Genomic DNA, 23,654 nt, shown 5'->3' on the forward strand with positions numbered 1-23,654 from the left:
ACACACTGGGGCATTGATAATCAGGAACCTGGCTCAACAGTGCAGTGTCTCTCCAAAAAAAACCCCACTATATCCTATAACCAAATCAAAATTGATAGATTATTTTAGGTTGGTAAAGGTAGTTGAGATGACTGTGATCGACCTGTCTGTGTCATCTTCTGACCGTGTTTACAGGTCACAGCTCACCCAATTTGGTCACCAACATACATGGCCAAATTGGCCATCGATCACATCACCTGGGCCAAGCAACAAAATCAACCCAAGGCTAGTATAAGTGTATCCGCACTCCTAGAAGTTGCAATAAACGCTAGGTCTGCCCAGTAATTCACAATTACCATAAATGAAACAGCAGAAGACCGTTTGACATGTAAAACGTTATGCCAAAACTAAATTGTAGAGCTTTGGTATACTCCAATAACAAATGACAAAAAGTTAAATATATTTAAAAATGTGCGTGACTTAATCTACATGCTCTCTTCTGCTGAGGTTTACCTCATTTAAAGGGTACCAGTGATATATATATTTTTTTTTTATTAAAAATTATATCAATGGGCCCTATGGATGCCATTGTTCAACTCCCCCGATTTTCCTCTGGGACCTGCTCCCAATCTGTTTCAGCCATGGAGCTCACGTGGTGTTGGGTATCTCAATGACTTAACCTGTGCCAGGACATTCCCTCAATTTTCTGAAATTCAACCTCGTTTTCACATTCCCTCCAAACATTTATATCAATTCTTGCAGTTATGTCACTACCATAATTTGGTCAAAAAACACACCTCTCCTTCCAGTCTCTGACCACTTTTGAATCTCTGAGTACCTCCACAAAAGGGTCTAATTTCTGCCCTCTACTACGAACTTGCCCCATCCTCAGCTGGCCTTAAAAGATCCTCACAAACTTGCTTGGGAACGAGACTTTGGTGAAACTAGATGACAAATTGTATGAGATTCATGAAAATGCTGCCTCCAGGTCCATTTGTGGAAAGAGAACATCTATAAGATTTGTTTCGCTGGTATTATGCACCATTGCGTCATCATAAGATTCTCCCTGACTCTTCTGATCGCTGTTGGCAGGGGTGCTCGCAGGAGGACACTTTCCTCCACATATGGTGGACGTACCCAAAAGTGACATTTCTGGGCGGATATCAAACACCTGATTCAATTGATTCCTCAGATTGATATGCCCTTGAAACCCAAATTTTTTCTTCTGCCCTTGGAGGCCCCCTTGGTGACTCAGCATCAGAATACGTTAACACGTCGTATTGTTTCTGCAGCTACGTGCCAAGTTGCTGTGGACTGGTGGCAGCAGGCTCCTCCATCTAGCCAGACTATTGTTAATAGAGTGTGGCAAACTCAGAGAATGGAATACATGATCGGTGTTATTCGTTGAGATCTTTCACCAAGGTTTGGGACCCGCTCGCTCACTCCCTCCCCCCATTCTCCTTTCTTGTGACTTTGCTTCACCCTTTTCCTCCACATCTCTGCTTTTTCTCCTCTTTGTTTTTCACATCTACGAACAGGGAATTAGCCTCTCCTTTTCTCATTCTGTTTGCTTCTCCTTCTCGCTCTCTTTAATAAACAAAAATCCCTGGTCAATCACAATGTCTAATTTTGTCTGACCCCTACATTGGGTGCTACTGTTCCTACGCTGGTCAAAGATACTCCTTCTGTCTAATGCTTATGTGTGATTAACCCCAATGTTGGTGGTATTTTGACCTTGCAAAAAAAAATAAATAAAAAAAAAATCATATCAATGGAGCACTGGATCTGCTAGCAGCTTACACTTGTACACTGTGCTTCTGTTACGTGTAGCTATGGACAACCATCTTTGGCATCCAAAGTTCTACTGTCAATGTCATTCTAGTGAATCATGTATAGATTCCCCAGTAGTGTTTAATTACTGCAAAATGAGACTAAGTGGGAAGAGCATTATTTCAAATATTAAAAAATTCACCTGTGTCCAAGCACAATAAATCAACACCAAGAGGAGAATAGGAGAGCTTCATAACATGCAAAAATGAAATAGGAAATGAGAAGAATGACTGCATCTGTATTAACAAGCAGAATGTTTACTAATAGCAGTTCTAAATTTTTGTTTCTTTCAGTTTTGTCCATATATTGCCGACCATGGTGCACACAAACAAACAGAACACTCCCCGTTGTTTGCATGGCCTATAGTGGCATTTCATAAAACTGTTCAACATTTAACTGCAGAAAAGGAATACAACTATCAGCCGTTCACTTTCATTTTCTTAAACTGTACTAGAAAAATAAGTTAGCATCTGATGGGGTGACATTGGTAACCCCTTCATTTCAACTGTGACTTGGGGAACATTTTATATAGATTTAGTCAGTTTTCTCTCGCTAGTAAAATTTTGCATAGACTGGCAGATCCGGTTGTCTGACCTGAAGGCCGGGAATGAATCTCTGTCCATTTGGTTACACATTTTGGGTAAAAAATTTAATGTATCCAGTTACTCAGGGCACTGGCAAAGCAACAAGTGTCACATGGGAACCAGTTTGTATGGAGAGCCGATAACCACACATACTGACATCACCGCCATTGGCCAACGGATGTCCATTTAAACCCAAACAGTGTTTTGGGGGGTTATGTGGTAAATAAAAAACTAAAAAATTAAAAAAAAAAAAATTAAATGGGACCCTGAATGTTCTGCATGTAAGAGAATCTTAAATTACTAAGGAGCAGATGCAAGTTAAATATAATAGATACAAAGGAAATTTGTTATAAAGGTAGTAACATTACTAGGAAGGTGTGAAAACATGACCAATATAACAATGCAGCCTATATGGCTAGTACCACGGTGAGCATTAGGGATGCTTAAACTTGCGTCCCTAGCATTGGTAATTTGCCAGAAAGTAGGTTTACAGCCAAGTACCATTGTATCATGTTATGTCTTCCTCTTTATTTGGTCCACAAATGTTCTATTCCTCCAAAAAGTAGAGTTCAGAATAGGTAGGTACTTCCATTTTGCAGGGTGATCTGCCATTCTTCTGATAAATTGGGATGTCTTTTGAAAGGTAACAAATTTATAGAAAAAAAATCCTTTTTGTTTTATGCAAAGATATTTGTGACAAACTCCAGGAATCTCTTTCCATACTGGTCAGGATGAACAGTAGAAATCTCAGCCCCAGCCTAGAAGACAGATAAGACTGGTAAGGGGATTTGTTTTACACAGGAATTACATTTAAGTATAAACATAAAATAAATAAAAGAATCATAAATATGAATACATGGCCTATTCTTTTGAAAGTAACTTGCATACAACCAAGACTTTCCCAAATGCTGGGACCAAAAAGCTATATAATCCTTGCATATACCAGGACTACAAAACATACAGTTCACATACAGTTACGCAGTCCTGAAGACGACAAATATAAGACAAACCTACAGATACAACAAAAAACACCAATAAATCTATGGTTACGTGACAGAGCCTCCACATGAACTGAAGATTAGAATGTTGACACTTCATATTATAGAACTATGTCAGCATACAACACTGTTGGGGAAAGAGGTCTGTTAGACAACACTGATGGGATATGTTGATTGATACCTACCCCATGCTTCACAGTTTTGGCAGCATGAGCAGCTTTCTTCTTTGTATCGTACTGTGTTAAAATGTCAATCAGTCCCATGAAATAGACCTCTTTCTGTGGTGCACCTGTATGGAGAGATATAACAAGTGCATGTTATCTCAAGGCCCAATACATGGCATATCCAATATACAGGATGTATAGATGTATGACAAGCCTAGCAAAGATCTCTAAATACTTAAACTAAAAACACTCTGCATTGCAGATATACAAGGCTCAGGGACAACCCACCAGGTGTGAATTGCAGTGGTAGTCATGTTCCCATGACTACCCCGACAACATCTTCACAGCGAATCTGGTAACCCAGACATTCTGTTAATATCAATTGCCGACAAACAAAAGTGACTAACAATTAATACAACTATTTAACATGCCGCCAGCACAGAATCACGTGACTTTGAACACCGGCAGTATTATTCTTGGCTTTAAGGGTGCAATGGAAGGAAGCTCCGCCTGTACAATGTTATGAAAACGTCTAATATACAGGCGCCGCCTCCTTCCATTGCACCCTTAAAGCCAAGAATAATACTGCCGGTGTTCAAAGTCACGCGATTCTGTGCTGGCGGCATGTTAAATAGTCGCATTGATTGTAAGTTATGTTTTAACATAGCTTAGCCCCAGTGAGTTGTCACTAGTAATCAGTGTCCATCTATGGTTATATAATGTATGGTGTGAATACTTGTACGCCTGACACATTATATAAGCATGGAGCTCTTCAGTGACTTCTAACAACCTGACATATCACAACAGACTGTGCAGTACCCCTATATAGTATGCATCTGTTACGTTATTGTAATACACTTTCTCTAAGATGACTCCAATGACAGGGGTTCTGGTCTTTAGTGTCCTTTCACACAGTGTCAGCCAGGAATAAATTTCCAACATTAAATTTAACTGGGGTTATTCATAAATAATTACTGAACAAAACAAAAACTTTAGGATCTTTTGGGTGTTTCTGTAATTTTGCTGCAGAATACTCAACCTTGTATGACCCCTGAAAATCTGGGTTTTGTCTGCTAAATGTAAGGACTGGTAGAACTTACTGTCAGAGCTTTTGATTGCATATACATCAACGAAAGGCTCAAATTCTCCAGGGCCTAGAGGTTTATGGGAATTCAGATAGCCAGCTATTCCTTCAGGGGAAGTCCCGTAAGAACCAACAGCCGCATGTCCTAGTCCCTCATTTTCAGCTTCCTCCTCTTCCAGCTCCTCCTCCTCTTCCTGCTCTGCTCGAAGAACATCATGAATTCCCAGCAGTAGACTATAATCCATGATTTTCAAGTGCACGAGAAACTAATTACAAATAAAACATCCATCAGTCCATTATTATTTACCATATTTAAATGCTCAAGACACCTACAAGGACTACAGATTTAAAAAGACAACCAACATAGAAAGCGAGACGAATGTATTTAGGAGTGGCAAGCTATGCTTCTCTGTGGTCGACAACTAAAAGAAAAGAATCGTGCATCAGAAAAGGTAGCTTGGAGGACGTGTGTGTAGAGTGGAAGAATAATAAATAGTTGAAAAGTCCATAACTATGACTAACGAATTCTAAAATACAACAACTTTATCCACTAGTTTTTCCCTTTACTTTCACTTAAAATAAAATCTAGACAGAAGGACATGATGTTTTACAGATTGTTGGACTTGTAACTCCACCAGCACTTTGGAATAATTACATCCCGTTTCTTTTCATAACTGCGGCTATCAGATCTACCCATTAACGAAACATATTTTGTGACCAAGAGTCCCACTAGCTTATTGCTCAAAAAGAAAATGAGTAACTCACTTTTAAACATTTCTCTTTTATTGTGGCCTAACTCTCCCCAAATAGTAAATATGCTACCCCACACCCCCCCCCCCCCCAGTGTCGTCGTAAGATGGGAGCAGATTGGCCCTATGAATCAGATTAACTCTGACAGGGAAGAAACGTGTATCTGTTATTCAGTGGTGGACAGGACAGGAAGGGAGGGCAATACATGGGGAGGTGGGTGTACAGGTAATAACGAAAGGGGCTTTCCAATCCCCTAAATTGTAGTCTATGGTACTAAAAGGGGTTGGTGTGCTTACCCAGTAAGCCAGGTCGTTATTCATTATTTGGTGTCACATCAGTTTCATCAGAACACCACCCTCCCCCATTTTTTGCTTTGTATCTAGGCAGATGAATTTTAAAATTGTTTTTTTTTTCCCCAGGAAATAAAAGGACTCTTCTGGTATCATATTTTGTTCTATATTTCTCATTCATAAGCACAAGGAAGGGAAAAAAAAACAAAAAAAAAACAAAAAACAGAATGTGCAAGTTTTACATAATTCCAAATGAAAACATCCAAACTGAATGTTTGACACTGTAAAAACAATGCTCTAACATTAGGGGCACTGTAGGAGAGCATTTCAGGGCCTCAAACTGCTTACACAAGTTACAGATTAGATTTAGAATTTAATTTGTATTAATCCATGCGTAGTTATTACAATGTGTGCGAAAAATTCAATCAAATTGAATCGCTTACGCTGCCATGGTTTTCACACTTGACTCCACCCTGTGCTTTATTCCCCGCATCCAGTCTCCCCCACTTACCAAATACACCCTTTTCTTACTCAAAATTCATTTTCATTCTTTCAGGTCTTGGAACTTCCACCCACCTGCACTCTCCTTTCCCATCTATTTCCACTTTAATCAGTCAAATGCCACAACAAGACTTCTATCGCTCTCTCTCCGCTTCGCATCTGTTGCTGTGCAAATCCCTACACTGTCTTTCCATGTCCTTCAGCATCCAATTCAAAATGACTCTCTCTCCCTTACAAAGCCCCCTTATGTGTCTCAAATCTCATCTAAAAATACTATTCCTTATGCTCTCCTAGGCTTATCTCTAACCTGTGTCTCACTTAGTCTCTGATAACCACCTGTTTCTGTTTAATGATGAATAGGAAAAACAGGGATTTTGCTCAGCAGAGTAAAAGTGCCATAAATTAGCCAATTTTAAAATAAGTAGATGTAGTTAGTAGTTGAGAGCTTAGGGAATTTATGATGATTGTAACTTCTGAACTAAATAACAAACGGATAGATCGACCTCTAAATAGAGTGGACCTTTTAAATATTATTCTTAACGGGCCAATGGAGTTTAAGTTTTAAATTGTTTTCCTGGCGTAGTCATGATGCATTCTGAGTTGACTGACCTTAAATGTCTTATACTGGATACTACTATAACCCCAGAAGTGCTTCTCCTTGTTGGCAGTTTATGTTCCTTTCTGTTCTGCAGTACACAGATCTACCTTACAATACTTGAAGAGCCAGATACTGCACACTTACTAAAAGAACATCTTGTTCTAAGGACTAAATGTCATTTCAGGAAACTTAACGTTAGCCACAGGACATGAAAAACAAGGAACAGTGTGTGTGAGCAATGTTTTCTATTACAACTCGGAGCAAAGATAGTTAATATTTTAGATCCAGAAAAGGTCACCTAGCAAGAGATCTTTTTACCCAGTTAAACTTAGTGTTTTGTTAGTTCTAATTATGTAAAGTATAAACTTTGCTACAGATCAAAAGTAGCAAGATGCTGCTAGATATCATCTATGAACAATAGCATTGACAAGTCTTTGTCATTTTCAGTTACAATAAATAACATTCAAGTTACTAGTGCATAAGATATATAATAAAATATTGCACTGATTAAACACACAAAATACATGATGTTAGTCTACCTCAACATCTCGTTTCAGCTTATCCATGAAGACTTTCTTTTGTTCCTCGTTAACATACACTTTCTGGCATATGTTTAGGAAATCCATGTCCTTTAAAGTTGGAAGTTCTTTTATCTTTAGAAGAAAAAGAAAAACTTTACGTGTAGTTTGTTGTTGAAAATTGAAAAAGGGAAAATAAATGCAAAATAAAAAGTTCTCAGTTACAATGAAACTTAAAAATGGAAAGTCACTAACTTCAAGCTGTATTTCCACCATGGAAAATATTTCCCCAAGGCAGCAGCTACCCCTAGCCGTGCAGTTGTTGTTCCGGATATGACAATAGATAAGCTTAGGGGGGTACATTTGATAATAGTTTTATCTGGGAATACATTCTTGTACACTGCAGACTTCCTGTGGAGTATTATTGCTGAAGGGCACACAGCAGTCAACCTTTATATTTAGCAGAAAACAGCTAATAATCGTGAATAAAAGCTTTAGCTAAATGATGTTCTTTATGAATGCTTCTATAGATTGTGAACTTGAGAGCAGGTCCCCCATTACCTCTATCTTTGTTAATACCCAGTCCTGTTTATCACTGTTTGTTCCCAATTGCAATGTGTTGTGGAGTATGCTGTTGCTACACTACTACAAGATATTTTATAGAAATGCAGCTTTTATTTTAGGATCATCTGTAAAGAATCTTTTACATACACGTGTCAATGTTTAAATACACCTAACCAGACAGAATCAACCAGCGTTTTAGGTTTTGTGGTCATCACCCATTTTGTTTTGGAATCATCTATTTAAGACTCTGATACTTGTTGCAGGATTCTTCATTGGGCAGCAGGGAAAAGCCCCACCAGAGTCACAGCCTTTTCTAAAATATCTTTACACCTGACCCTGACATTTGGCTGCGAGGTGCCGTGATGTCTCTACAACAGTCTGCGCATACAAATCACCTCGGAGTTCCTCAAATCTCCACTCATTCTCCCTCGCGGAGATTATGCACCGTATTTGCCAGCAGAGTGCGCAGCTGGACACTGAGGAGATGTTAGGCGGCACTTTACTGCTAACCGAATTCCCCCTTTAACTTATATATGCGACTGTTACTTACAGACTCACATTTAACGCCCAATTAAAAACGCTAATTTTAGTTGTAAGAGAATACACGTAGGCATAATATTTGTATGACCAAACCCAGGAAGAAGAAGAAAAAAAAAAAAAAAAAAAAAAAAAAAAAGAAGGTGTGCGACAGGGCGTTTGCCAGCATTATAAACCATGGAATCAGAGTAGCTCTGTCTAGTTACACAAGATTTTCCTAAGGGAAAAAATGGACTGGCAAATTATGTAATGTTGAAATTATTTATAGCTGTCTACAACTGTTCTTTCTGAGAGCTCTATTTTTAATGACCACCAAATATGGTCGTTTATACTTCTATGGGATTTACTTTATATGGCAGAAAATGACAAGCAAATACTAGAATCCAAATTCAGTAATGCTTTAAACACCAAGAACTACTGCAAGAACACATTTAGATGTTTTAACACATACTTTATCTGGAATACAAGTTGCCTTATATCAAAGAGCAACTAGTAACATTTACACGAGTTTAAATCCAATACTATCCTTATGTGCATGCTATACAGCAAAATAATGGGACTACAGGAAGCATTTCTGGCCATGCACACATGTATAGCAATGTCGATGCAGTCTGGTCAACAATAAAATAACCAATTGCATTGCACTGCGAGAACAGAATTCAACTTCAGAAGCTCAACTATCAACTTTTAAAACCATAACACTACATGCACACTGGTGTTTAAAAAGTGTTTTTATTGCATATTAAAATGCAAGCAAAACTGCATTTAAACCACATTGCAGTTGTCTAAGCATTACGCATGTAGTTACAAATTGTCTTATAACATAAACCTAGCTTTAATTGCTTCCTGGTTTGACACCAGCACATGTTGAAATTCTTCTTAATCCCCTCATTGCAATAGGTTTCTAATGTGATAAATTTAAGCTTTCAACTGTGTTAACATACTGACGCACTGGAACAAGCAGCGCACAGAAGATGCACTGCAGCACAACACAAGTTATATGCACATAAAATGCATATATCTATTTAATTTGGTACAATTAATTTTATTTTCACATCCATTTACAAATGCTTAACTTGTGTTACATAAGCTAGATACATACTGGTGTTTAAATCTGTATTTAAGATGCCCAAGATTAAAACCCTTTATAGACCCAATATGGTGAATTTTACAATTGCAGCAGAGACCTAAATGTCAATTTCAAAGTCAATGACAATGTCAAGTATCTTTTACTACATAACCATGAGATATGAGAAATAAATTAAGTAGAGCAGGCCATAGAAATACAAGAAAATAACTATATTTATCCCCCCTGAAATTCATTGTGTTTACCTTTTCTTTATCGCTTGCTTCACGAGACACCAAAGATCCCTGGGAAAACAAGATTAGTATAGAACATCAGACACCTCAGAGATCTGATATCTACATGCAGCTGTAAGCTGTCACCTACAGCAATACCTACTATTACCCAATATACCACCCTTGACATCCACTCTACACAGAACACAAGTCTGCATTAACGATACATAAAAAGGAGCATCGCAAATATTAACATTTTCTCAATATAATTATAGGTGAACCGCATAAATCCCTAGGGCTAAAATAAACATCTGTTAACATGGGCCATGAAGCTCAGAGCCCAAATGTAAGTGCTTTAACAATCCAGTAGAATCATGTAGTTACTTACATTACAAATCCAGCAGCTCAACGGAACCACCATTGCATTACTTGTAAGTATCATGATAGGGGCACAAGCATAATGTCTGTGGTGTTCACTTGTATTACTGAAAATACTAGTGCACTGGAAATATCACATTTACCTCTATAGCTTTTAAAGCCAAGAAAAACATAAGTACTCAAATTAATGTTGGCCACAGAAGCTGCAATATAGGGTAATCTTCCCGAGACTGCAGTGTCTAATCCCAAAACGGAATACAATGCCCTATAGCAATCAAACCATTATCTTTAAAATGATTAAATCAGACAGAGTTAATTGTGAATTAAAAATATAGGAAGTATGTATATTAAATATAAAACAAAACCCACTGCCCACATTGCTGCTAGTAAAAATAAAATGACTGACATGTATGGTATAGAGTAGATACTTTTCAGATCACTACCTCAGACTTGAGTGTGAAGAGACATTAACAAAAACTTGTGTCAAAGCCATAATGCGTACTCACCTTAAGATCATACTTCCTGTGAACTGTAAGCCTGTGGCTGAACATATTTCTCATTACCAGCATATAAAAGTCTTCGTTGTCTACACTCAAGCGATACATCCCTAAAAATTGAGGCAGCAGTGTGCCACCATGACATTTCACAATGTGCTAGGGGGAAGGAAAAACAATTGAGTTTGCAACATGCTAACTGAAAAAAAAAAATACATACATACACACACACACACACACACACATTATAATATATATATATATATATATATATATATATATATATATATATATATATATATATATATATACACATACACACACACACACACACATATACACACACACACATATACACATTAATTGTATGATCACTGAAAACTGGTTTATATTAGGGAGGAACATGTTTAAACATTGTAATCCTCAAGCACTGTTTAACCTACATGCATTGTGTTTAGCCCATGCCTTGCATCCCCAACGTCAACTAGCAGCTTTCTTTAACAAAACAGTAAATATATCTATGGTGGCGTTTAAATCTTTGGCAAATTAAAATATAGTCCTTGGAGCATTACGAATGGCCAAAACAAAGCTGTGTTAACAGGTGCACTCAAGCTTATAACAAAATTCCTAGTTTTAACGTTACCGCTAACAATATATACTTTCAAGCAATTATTTGCGCACATAAACGTAGCAAGAGGACACGGACAGGCCCAACCCATAACATGTTCATATTACTTATGGCTCTGTAAATGCGATCTTTTGCATTCTGCCTTCTACATATTATAAAGGTAGTGTTAACTATGACAACATTTCTTTACAGTGGAAATAATCAAAAACTAAACTTGTGCTCAATAAAACTACATTTGAAAAAAAAAAACCAGACTCCTGTTCAAATAAACATTGCTGGTATATTATTCAATCTGAGAATATTAAAAATCAAGTAAAGCCATCATTTGAAATGAATATATCTCAGGATGAAGGTTACTGAGCCAACTGCAGATCTGTCAGAAACTTAGTTCCTCTACCTAAAAGTAAAAAAAACAACAAAACAAAAAAAAAAAAAAAACCCACATCTCCTCCCCAAAAAAAACTAAAACAAAACAAGTACTGCCTCTGTTGCAGTGAATTATCCATGCCATGGTCACAATAATGTACATCTTGATGGGGCAGCCATACTCACTTGGTGGTAGTCAGATAGGATACTGTGCATGTTTGCAACATCTTCACTGGATATTTCTTTAACTGCCAGAGTCTTGTCGTAAGACAGGAGGAATCTACCATCAGCAGCTTCACTTTCAGTGTAAGGTGAACTACGTGTCAAGGAGACCTGGAAAAACAACAGAGGAGTAAAAAGACAATTCATCAGGGACACCGCATGTGTGGTGTTCAAGTCTTCCATTATAAATATATACATTTCTAAGCTGGAATTCATTATTTTAAGTGTCAAAATAGCTTTAATAAGATGTTGGGGGGGGGGGGGAGGCTCAACATTCCACCTATATGTAAACAGATTGGAAGCAAGAAAAGGATTGTGTGCACAGAGGGTCCTACACATTCAATCACACCAAAAAACTGAAATAAAGGCAAACCACAGTCTGAGAATCGCACGGAAACTAAATCAGCAGGAAGACCTAAGGGTAGAATGGTTATGCCCACACGTTTGTGTCTAAAAACCAATCATTCGTTTATACGACTGGATACCAGAAGAGTTAGATTGAAAGAGCAACACTGATTTCCATTTTTCAATGGCCGATAGTAATGCTAGGTGAAAGATAGCTGTACTGTGTCCTAGAGCAATACACAGGGGAGGAGATTTCTTTACCATCCTTACACATATCCCAAGTTCGTTAGGTTACAATGGCTAATTGCTTTACTAGGTGACAAATATTGAGGGGCAGTGCTTGTCAGAAGAGGATTGTCAGAACAAGTAAGCAGGAACTAAAACTGGATGGAGGGAATAAAGTCATGTCCAAGCTAGACACCAAGTCACTCACCCCCATTTATAATCAATGTTACTACTGCAAGACTTTCACAACTGATTAGATTTAAGTAATTATCTACACTAAAAATAAAGCAGGCAAGTAAAGTAGTTTAACACCTAAATGACCAATCTAAAATTGGACTTAAAAACTAAAAACGTACCTTCCTACATCCCAACTAATGTAGCGACAGGGTTGCGATGTCAGAAAACCTTGCAGTTTCCAAAATACTCATCTGTTCGGTATCCCAAATTGACTTGCACTGTTTGTTGCATGCAAAGGGCGTAGACTAGTACTTTAAAAGGGGGTTCTGGACAAAGGAACCATGGAGTCTGAGGCCTATTACATAAAGGATTCTTTAAGCCATAAAGTACTGCATTCAGACCATCTTTCAATACACTACCGCAATGAGGTTTGTGTATATGACAAAGCCACAAACCGAAAAAATAAATTCCCCTCCCAAATCACAGACTAGTTTTCAGAAGTTTCTTGATGACTTTCTAGATTAGAGATCACATACCTGTATGTGGACATACTTTATATTTAGATTGCTGAGTTACTGCGATATATCTGGATTCAGGTAAAAACAGATTAAGAATCCAAGGCCTAGCTGATTCTTACTGCAACACCTAGCACTCAATAAAAGTTGGCTTTCAATATGATGGTCCCAGGTCAGTGAAGGTTAGCGGTGACCAAACATAACAAACCTACTTCTTGTGATAAATCAATGTTAAGTTAGAGGGGTACATAACAAAAATAACAAAACAAACCACAAACACCAGATCATAAACAAAAGTTAGGGCCTCATGTTCAAGTTAAATGAAAACAGTGCTACGCTTAAGGGGGGGGGGGGGGGGGGGGGGGGGGGACACCAACCTCAAGTTTACTGTGCCAATTGTGCCTACAAAAAGAGAATGTGTACACTAGACAGAGTTATAGGTTATGCCACTGTCACCCTCCCTTCACTAGCCTGACAAAGTTCTGGAAGAAAATAAAGGAATTATGGTAAAGATAAAGCAAATAACTGTACTATACAGAGAGAGTGATTAGAGCCCAAGACATTATGTGAAATTCCTGTAACAAGAAAATTTGTTATATAGTCATCCCTTAATATTTATATCAGGCTAAAAAAAAAAGGTACAGTTCGTCTCATTAAGTGACTACTCAATGAAACAGACCAAACTAATGCATTACACGGCACAATAAAAATCAGACAGTCAGGATCTAGTTTAATATATGATCCTTTCCAGAATGGAATAAGTTCTGCTGCTTGGTAGAAAAAAACCAAAACCCTCAATAAACCCAACAGTATTTTCCAGCACCACTTTTACACTAGAGCTTCTGACAATTCAAAGATTTTTTTGGATAAGAAGATTTGCTTTAATAAAGAGGATTTTACGGATGCTTTCCCAAAATTGAAGAAAATCTGAAATGTAGAAGTACTTAGTGTGCGACTTCAGTAACGTTTAAAACTCAGCACATAAATCCGCGTTACTAAGCTTGTAATTAACAAGCAACAAACTCTGCGCAGTAAGCCAACAAAATCTATCAACTTATTAGAACAGAAGGACATTAAGTCGAGTTAATTCGGCCTCAGTGTTAACTGTCCCTTTAAAGCATATCTTTAGCTGGTAAAAAGGTGTACAGTGTGCTGTAACAGCTTTTTGTAGATAGTCACTGGGTTCTCATTACAGAAATGTTTATGCACATATCAGTTTACCCTAAGGGTCATAGAGTCCACCAGTAGTTTTGTCTGTAGCTTACCTGATAATCCAGGTCATCCACTCCAAACCGTTCACGGAGATTTCTGAAAACTTGTGGACAGTACTCTTTAAATTTAAAGTGACTAGGTAAGTTCTCCCTGAAGTAAAGAGCAAATACAGTTACATGACCCATATATACAGTAAGGAAACAAGTATCAACATAACCCTAAAAAAGGATTAGACCACCTATTTATGTTAAAGAAAACAAACCCACACAAAAATAAATCCAATGCACCAAAATGGTCACTATAGTAAATACCCCCTTCATAACTTTCTTCTTGCAATATTAGTGCTGTAGATTTCAAACCCTGGCAGATTATGCAGTGTTGCTGGTGGCTATAAATGCAGCGCTCTCTGAAAAGGAGACTTTTACATTGCAGGTACTGCTGTTAGATGCACGGCTAGAGGCTACGAAGTGAAACAATCTTAGGCTAAGGGTAAACACACAAAAAAAAAAAATGGGATTTTATACTTACGTAAAATCCGTTTCTCTTAATTCCTTGGGGGACACCGGGACCTTGGGGTATAGAGTAGGGCAGGCGAATGCTGGCACTTTAACTTTTAGTTAACTAAAGCTCTGGCTCCACCCCCACCCACCTCCTGCTAGAGGCCAGTCTATGTTTAACCAAGCCCACAGAAAGGGAGATAGAGAGAACCAAAGAAAAGAGAATAAACTTCACACAACATTCTCTTAACAATCAAACATGTCAAACAGAAGGAAAAACCAGAGCGTTAAGGGTGGGCGCCCAGTGTCCCCCAACGGATTAAGAGAAACGGATTTTACGCAAGTATAAAAATCCCATTTTCTCTCACATCCCTTGGGGGACACCGGGACCTTGGGGACATCCCAAAGCTGTCTCACGGGAGGGAACGCTCAGAAGAAACGGCCCGAAGCACCTTTCTCCCAAAACTTGCATCCCTAGAGGCACACACATTAAATCTGTAAAACTTTGTGAAAGTGTGTACAAAAGACCACGTGGCCGCTTTACACAATTGTTCACTGCAGGCACCATTACGTGCCGCCCAGGAAGCACTTACAGATCTTGTAGAATGCGCCTGTAGATTATCAGGAACAGGCTCCCCAGCCCCGTTGTAAGCCTGGCGGATAACAGCCGTAATCCACCTAGCAATGGTCACCTTAGAAGCTGGCCAGCCTCTTTTGTGAGCATCGTAAAGAATAAAAAGATCCTCAGTTTTACGAAACTCCTGCGATCTTTTAACATAAATTCAAGGCACGAACCACATCAAGATAACGAATAGAGTCATAGTTATCAGAAGACGAGGAATCAGTTAGAGCCGGAATGACAATATCCTGATTCAGATAAAACTTGGAGACAACCTTTGGAAGGAAGGATGGCTTAGTTCGAAGAACTGCCCTATCCTCATGAAAAACTAGCAGAGGAGGCTTACAAGACAAAGCCGCAAGCTCTGAAACTCTGCGTGCCGTTGAAATGGCTAAAAGAAAAACCGTTTTCAAAGTAAGAAATTTGAAATCTACTGAATTCAAAGGCTCAAATGGAGGATGCTGTAAAGCCCTCAACACCAAATTCAAATCCCATGGTGGGACCGGAGGAATATAAGGAGGTTGAACATGAACACCCTGAATGAAAGTCTGCACATCAGGTATAACAGCAAGTTTTCTCTGAAAGAAAATTGAAAGAGCTGACACCTGACCCTTAAGAGAACCAAGACGCAAACCTACATCCAAGCCGTCCTGCAAGAACCTCAGTAACCTAGCCAGACAAAAAGATGTAGGATACCCCTTCTTTTTGCACCAACCAATATATGTCCTCCAAACTCAATGATATATTTTGGCTGAAGCTGGCTTTCGAGCACAAAGCATGGTCTGAACCACCCGCCTCGAAAACCCCTTAGCTCTTAAGATCCTGGCTTCAACAGCCACGCCGTTAAAGCCAGACGATGCAAACCCTGATGACAAAAGGGACCCTGGGTTAGAAGATCTGGGCGAATCGGCAACCGCCACGACTGACCTCCTGCCATGAAGAGCACATCGGTATACCAAGCTCTGCGCGGCCAATCCGGCGCTACTAGAAGCACTGGAACACCCTCTCTCTTCACCTTTTTCAGTACTCGCGGAAGCATGGCTTTCGGAGGAAAAAGGTACACTAAGTGGTACTTCCAAGGGACGGACATAGCGTCTACCACGACTGCCCCGGGATCTCTCGCACGGGAACAGTAGCGGGGAACCTTGTGATTCAACCGAGATGCCATCATGTCGACATCCGGTTGACCCCATTTCATCACCAACTGTTGAAACACCTCCGAATGGAGAGACCATTCCCCGGGATGTAGAGTCTGCAGACTTAGGAAGTTAGCGTCCCAATTTTCTATTCCGGGAATGAATACGGTCACGATTGCCGAAACGTGAGCTTCTGCCCACAGAAATATCCTGTGAGTCTCCCTCATGGCCAGAGGACTCCTGGTGCCGCCCTGATGATTGAGATATGCCACTGTTGTGACATTGTCCAATTGGATCTTTACTGGCTTTCCCTGCAGCAAATGTTGCGAACTTTTTAGAGCGTGAAACACTGCGTGCAGTTCCAAGACATTTATTGGAAGCTTGGACTCCTTTTGAGTCAAAAGCCCCTGAAACTGAGCCTGAAGACATACAGCCCCCCAACCCCGAAGGCTGACATCTGTTGTAATTAGATTCCAATTCCAAATGGAGAACAAAGCGGTCCCTGGAGAGATTCTGCCTGTGTAGGCACCAGATCAGCGACTGGCGCGTCTGCGGAGAGACGAAAAACCTGACTCGCCGGATTTCGATGAGATTTCTTCCATTGCGACAGAAGTTCCAACTGAAACTGCCGTGCATTAAACTGAGCAAACTGGATCGCTTCGAATGACGATACCATCTTGCCCAGAAGCCTCATCGCAAAATGAATGGGGGGCCTCCTTGCCATCAACAGGGATTTCACCATCCCCTGTAAGGCTAAAATCTTGTCCTGAGGAAAAAATACCCGTCTCAGACGGGTATCGAATAGAAGACCCAGAAACACCATCCGCTGTGATGAGATCAACTTGGATTTCTTGAAGTTGATAATCCAACCGTGCAACTCCAGGGTTTGGATTGCTATCTGAATGTGTAACAGAAGCTTCTGCGAAGAGTCTGCCTTTAGAAGCAGATCGTCCAGGTAGGGGATGATTGTAATCCCCTTGGCCCTTAGCAAAGCAGCCATCACCGCCATGATCTTGGTAAAGATTCGTGGAGCAGTGGCGAGACCGAACGGAAGAGCCTGAAACTGGAAATGCTCTAACTGAACTGCAAACCTCAGCAGGGACTGATGACCCCTCCAAATGGGCACATGGAGATATGCATCCTTGATGTCTAGAGCCACCATAAATTCTCCCTGTTCCATGCCGAGAATTACCGAGCGTAAAGATTCCATCTTGAAGCTGGACACTCTTATCTGAGTGTTCAAAGCCTTTAGATTGAGAATCGGTCTGAAGGAGCCGTCGGGTTTTGTCACAAGAAAAAGATTGGAATAAAACCCCAAACCTCTTTGAGAATGAGGAACCGGAATAATCACTCCAGCAGACAGAAGGGATTGAATCGCCTCTGTTAAAGCCAACCGCTTTCTTGGAAGCCCCGTGGTGAAAAACAGTCTGGGAGGGAGACCGAACAGATCGATCTTGTAACCCTGGCTCACCATTCTTATCTCTACCCAATTAAACAGACTGCTTTAAGGAAAAAACAGCCAGCTCAGGGAACCCACTGAGAGTTTCACTTACCTGCTGCCAACCCTCCAGACGCAGTGTGTGCAGACAGCATGCTCTCTGTACTTAGAGAACAGACCCCAGCCACCATAGACTGTGTCTGGCTCCATGGAGGGTCAAATATACGGCAGAGGGAGCAGGCAGACAAGGAGGACCTACACGGCACCTCCGCTCCCCCCCCCTTCCCGCTAACAGCGCACAGCCGTCCGTGCTGTGCGCTTTACAGACATTCCCACTCACTGCCACAGACTCTCCCCGCCAGCCGCAGCCGCGGGAGAGTAGAAATGAATTAATGACCTGCAGCGGGGAGTCTTCACTGACAGCCGACTACGGGGCTGAATGAGCCGCCGGCTGTCAGACCTCAGAGACCGCAGTCTCCGCTACACATAAAAGAAATAAAATCATAAAAAAAAAAAAGTAAGAACGGCTTCGCCGGGCACTTTAACTAGACTGACCTCTAGCAGGAGGTGGGGTATAGAGGGGGTGGAGCCAGAGCTGTAGTTAACTAAAAGTTAAAGTGCCAGCATTCGCCTGCCCTACTCTATACCCCAAGGTCCCGGTGTCCCCCAAGGGATGTAAGAGAAAAGTGGTCTTATCCTTTAAGCTCACAAAAAGTTGTACTATATCCTAGTAGATAAAACTAGTGTTTCACAAAGGAACAATTTCCTTTTTTTGTATTGTATGGCACTTAAACCAGTTGTGAAACGGACTGGCATCCTACAGTTTCTGTAAAACCAAGCTAATCTCATGCTCAAGTAACCATCAGCTAATTCCCCAGACCATTCACATATACAGTAATTTGCTATTTTCTTCTGTAACATTCTGGATTGCTTCACAATATTTTGGTCATAGATTACAGATGGACTATTCCAGCAGTGGATTAATACATTTTATTCATTAGATCCAGAGGATCTGCCCCTTTCAGTTTTTAAAATATAACATTTAGGTCGCTTAGAACAACTCCTTCATAATGCTTTATGCCTACTTCCAGACAGCAGTGTAATTGCTTTGGTTTTACATGCTTTCATCAAAGCAGTTTGTTAGGTCTGTGAGCAACCCACACATTATTTCTTGCTGCTGTAACACAAAATGAAAAAACACATTACTTAGTAGTTACAGCAACAAAACACCTCCTAACAGTTCTGTCTGGCAGAACTCACAAAATAGCTGAAATCAAATGAAAACCTCTGAACAAGGGAGCTGCAATGACCAGAGCAGGAACATTAAATAGAAGAAATGCAAACAACCCGCACCTGCATTTTGTGTGCATAGAGCAGGTCACAGTATATGGGGTAGGGGAGAAGGCATTTGTTCATTTACCAACTGCATAATATAGACAAATATGATTTACACATACAAAAGAACCTGCCTCCATGCACACTTAAAGGTTTCTCATTCATGAATATTGCACCTGCATTACTCCACTCACCTCTATTTAACACCCATGAACTGTTATCCTATTTACTATCTCTAACAAGTACAGCCTCCACCTGTCGCCAGAAAATAAAAAAAATCACACATCTTACAATCCCCTTGCCTATCTTTCTCTCACTCTGCTTCTATTAGCTGGTGATATATCACCTAATCCAGGTCCCCCTCACTCCTCACACACATAAATCTGAGCACTACCGTTCTATAGCAAACCTCAAACACATCACCTGCCTCCCCTCTCTTTCAAAGTCCTTTAAATGTGCCCTTTGGAATGCACGCTCTGTTTGTAACAAACTTACCTCCATTCATGATCTCTTCCTCTCAAAAAACCTCAACCTTCTGCATTAACAGAGACATGGCTCATGCAATCAGACACTGCCTCACCTGCAGCACTTTCACATGGTGGCCTCCATCTCACCCACACCTCCAGACCTGAAGGCAGACAAGGAGGTGGGGTTGGACTACTTCTCTCCCCACAGTGCACATACACAGTTCTACCAAATGTCCCATCACTCACGTTCACATCTTTTGAAGTACATGCTATTCGCATTTTTAATCCATTCTCCCTACGTATTGCGGTGATCTATCGTCCTCCTGGAGCACACCAACAATTTATTGAGGATTTCTCTGCATAGCTCCCTCACTTCTTATCTTCAGACATCCCCACCATCATCATGGGTGACTTCAACATCCCCATTGATAACCCACCTTCCAAAGCTGCATCCAAACTACTCTCTCTAACATCCTCACTTGACCTCTCCCAGTGGATTGAATCATCTACTCATAAGGATGGCCACTGCCTTGATCTTGTTTTCTCTAGACTATGCTCAGTTTCTAGTTTTATGAATACACCCTTTACCCTCTCGGATTATCACCTTATCAGCTACACTCTCACCCCCACTGCTCTAACCCCTCTACTGTATAACTCTACCAAGCCTCCTCATACTCACAGAAATCTGAATTCTATTAATCTTCAACAATTTTCCACCTCTCTCCAACACCTTCTCTCCCCTATCTCTACATTCTCATCCCCTGAGATGGCAGTACCTCATTTTCACCTAACCTTAGCAACGGCCCTTGATCAAGTGGCTCCAGCGACACTACATACTACACGTCGACTTCGATGTCAACCGTGGCACACCAAAGCAACTTGAAATCTTCAAAAACTGTCCCGTAATGCAGAACGTCACTGGCGTAAATCTCGAACCTCTAATGACTTCTTCACATATACTTCTGTCTACCACTCCTATCGAAATGCTCTGGACACTGCAAAACAAACATACTTTCAATCTCTTATCTATGCTCAGGCTTCTAACTCCAAACGCCTTTTCAATACATTTAATCATCTTCTCAATCCTCCCACCCCGAACCCTCCATCTACTATCAGTGCTCAGGATCTTGCTTCCTACTTCAAGGACAAGATTGATAAGATCAGAAATGGTATCCTCTTCCTCAACAAGCCATCAGCTCAATTCCTTCCCACTACCCTCTGACACCCTCTCTTCATTTGCTCCCACAAATGAAGAGGAAATTTCTACGCTCTTATCTTCCTACTCTACCTCTTGTCCTCTTGATCCTATTCCCTCGCAAATTGGTAGATCCCTGTCTTCTCTGCTCATTTCACCTCTAACTCAAATCTGTAATCTCTTGCTTTCTACTGGCATCTTTCCATCACTATACAAGCATGCAGTGATTACTCCTATTCTAAAAAAACAAAACTCCGACCCAAACTCTCTCTCAAATTACCGTCCCATCTCTCAGCTCCCTTGCTCCTCCAAGCTTCTAGAGAGGCTTGCCTATACTCGCCTCACACGCTTTCTTTCTGCAAACAACCTGTTGGATCCTCTTCTGTCAGGCTTTTGTTCTCAACACTCCACAGAGACTGCGCTGACCAAGGTTGTTAATGATCTGATCACTGCTAAGACTGAACGCCATTAGTCTCTCCTAATTCTCCTGGATCTCTCGGCTGCATTTGACACCACTGACCACTCTCTTCTCATACAAACGCTGCAATCCCTAGGTCTTCAAGACACTGTTCTATCCTGGTTCTCATCCTACCTCTCTAATCGCTCTTTCACGGTTAATTTCTCTGGAGCCACCTCTGCTCCGCTTACCCTATCAGATGGAGTACCACAAGGCTCGGTGCTAGGTCCTCTGCTGTTCTCTATCTATACCGCCTCTCTTGGAAATCTAATAAGTTCATTTGGCTTTCAGTATCATCTCTATGCGGATGATACCCAAATCTATCTAGCCTCTCCTGATCTCTCGACATCTGTGTTGTCCCGTGTAACTGACTGTCTTTCTGCCATATCATCTTGGATGTCCTCTCGTCAACTCAAACTTAATCTTTCTAAAACAGAGTTAATAATATTCCCACCCGCCAACAAGAGCATACCTGACATTTCTATCTCTGTTGATAACATGACCATAAATCCCACCCCACAAGCTCGCTGCCTAGGTGTAATCCTTGATTCACGCCTAGCCTTTGTTCCCCACATTGACTCTATATCTAAATCATGTTACATACATCTAAAGAACATTTGCAGAATCCGCACATCTCACACAAGACACTGCTAAAACCTTAATTCATGCACTAATCATCTCCCGCATTGACTATTGCAATTCCCTCCTTACTGGTCTTCCCAAAAACAGACTCAAACCCCTAAAATCTATTTTGCATGCTGCGGCAAGACTGACTTTCCTTGCAAATAGCTATTCCTCTGTTGAATCACTCTGTATGTCTCTACACTGGCTGCCTGTCTTCTACCGAATCCAATATAAAATACTTTTACTAACCTACAAGGCCATCAACAAAGCTGCACCAACATACATCTCCTCTCTTGTCTCAAAATATCTCCCAACTCGGCAACTCTGTTCTGCAAAAGATCTGCGTCTCTCATCCACCCTCATTACATCCTCCCATTCCCGGTTACAGGACTTTTTTCGGGCTGCACCCACTCTATGGAACTCTCTCCCACGCACAATAAGACTCTCCTCTGGTCTACAAAATTTCAAGCGTTCTCTGAAAACCTACCTATTCAGACAAGCTTATAATATTCCTCAACCACCCTCTTAACCTCACAACCTTTAGCCTGTTACACAATTTCACACAAGACAACTACCCCCTGACCAACATTGTTGTGTGACAGGATCATATAGCTTATGAGTCACCTTACCTTTGCAGTCTGGCTGAGCCAAAATGCAAAATGTATATTTAACCTCATGTATCAATCTCCCATTGTCCCATAGATTGTAAGCTTGCGAGCAGGGCCTTCTCACCTCTTTGTATGTTTTACCCAGCTTGTTTATTAGTTTATTATGTTTGTCCCCAATTGTAAAGCGCTACGGAATATGTTGGCGCTATATAAATAAATGATGATGATGAATTAATTTATCCTACAATGTGATCTGTCCTGGGCTAGAGTTTCCTCTATAGGTCATGCTGATGCAGCATTTACTGTCTGCTGAAATTCACATTACCTTTAGACGACACGTGTAACATCTGACTATATAAAATATAATATAAGTGAATTATTATGCGCTGTTTATCACCCAAAGGAAGGAACAAAGGAGCTGGTAATAATTAAATTCAGGGATTTTGAACACAATGATTCGGCTTGGGTCCTCAGATGATTGCAAACATAAAACAAAATAAAAGCAGAATAGCGCAACTCTGTATATCCAAGGGATAATGGAGGTCTCTATTCTAATTGTACATCCACCAATAAACTGTTTATATAGATGCACAGGCGCTTATTCACAGAATAAGTGCCCCTAAAAGGCCCTACTCACAAGACCCTTTCTTTCAACTTCTCATATAGATTAGATTCTGTCCTTTATCACCGCCCCAGTGCATTGGCGACAAACCCTCAGGTACGATAGTGAACAAACAAAAAAGGAATCTAATGCAATACATTTAAAATATTTATCCTTTGGGTGATAAACACTGCAGAATAACGCACTTATTATATTTTATCTATGTTCTGACTTGTGTGTTAGTTACTAGTGAATTTGACTGCTGCAGTTGATTTTGAAGCGCTGAAAGGGTTGTCAAATATTCTTTTTTAGTATCTGACTGTGTATACAACATACACTGTGTGTGGTTCTCACCAACACAGTTAATTTTAGCCTCCATACGCCCATAGTCAGATAGATGAACAAAAAAGGGTTGAAAA

The 23,654-nt window shown here is 40.3% G+C and overlaps 1 protein-coding gene across 1 annotated transcript in view; it reads right to left on the reverse strand.

The window, feature by feature from the left end:
* Positions 1-2,046: 2,046 nt before the first annotated feature.
* The window catches only part of PIP4K2C (phosphatidylinositol-5-phosphate 4-kinase type 2 gamma), a 32,159-nt gene continuing 10,551 nt past the window's right edge, over positions 2,047-23,654 (reverse strand). Inside the window, exons 3-10 of the mRNA XM_075199364.1 lie at positions 14,312-14,408; positions 11,749-11,895; positions 10,581-10,727; positions 9,730-9,768; positions 7,318-7,431; positions 4,656-4,905; positions 3,577-3,680; positions 2,047-3,151 (exon numbers count right to left, since the gene is read on the reverse strand). Coding sequence (XP_075055465.1) covers positions 3,071-3,151; positions 3,577-3,680; positions 4,656-4,905; positions 7,318-7,431; positions 9,730-9,768; positions 10,581-10,727; positions 11,749-11,895; positions 14,312-14,408 — 979 coding nt within the window. The 3' untranslated portion in view covers positions 2,047-3,070. The remainder of the gene's footprint in view (positions 3,152-3,576; positions 3,681-4,655; positions 4,906-7,317; positions 7,432-9,729; positions 9,769-10,580; positions 10,728-11,748; positions 11,896-14,311; positions 14,409-23,654) is intronic.

Source organism: Mixophyes fleayi, chromosome 2 (assembly GCF_038048845.1).
Source record: "Mixophyes fleayi isolate aMixFle1 chromosome 2, aMixFle1.hap1, whole genome shotgun sequence".
Taxonomy (NCBI): domain Eukaryota; kingdom Metazoa; phylum Chordata; class Amphibia; order Anura; family Limnodynastidae; genus Mixophyes; species Mixophyes fleayi.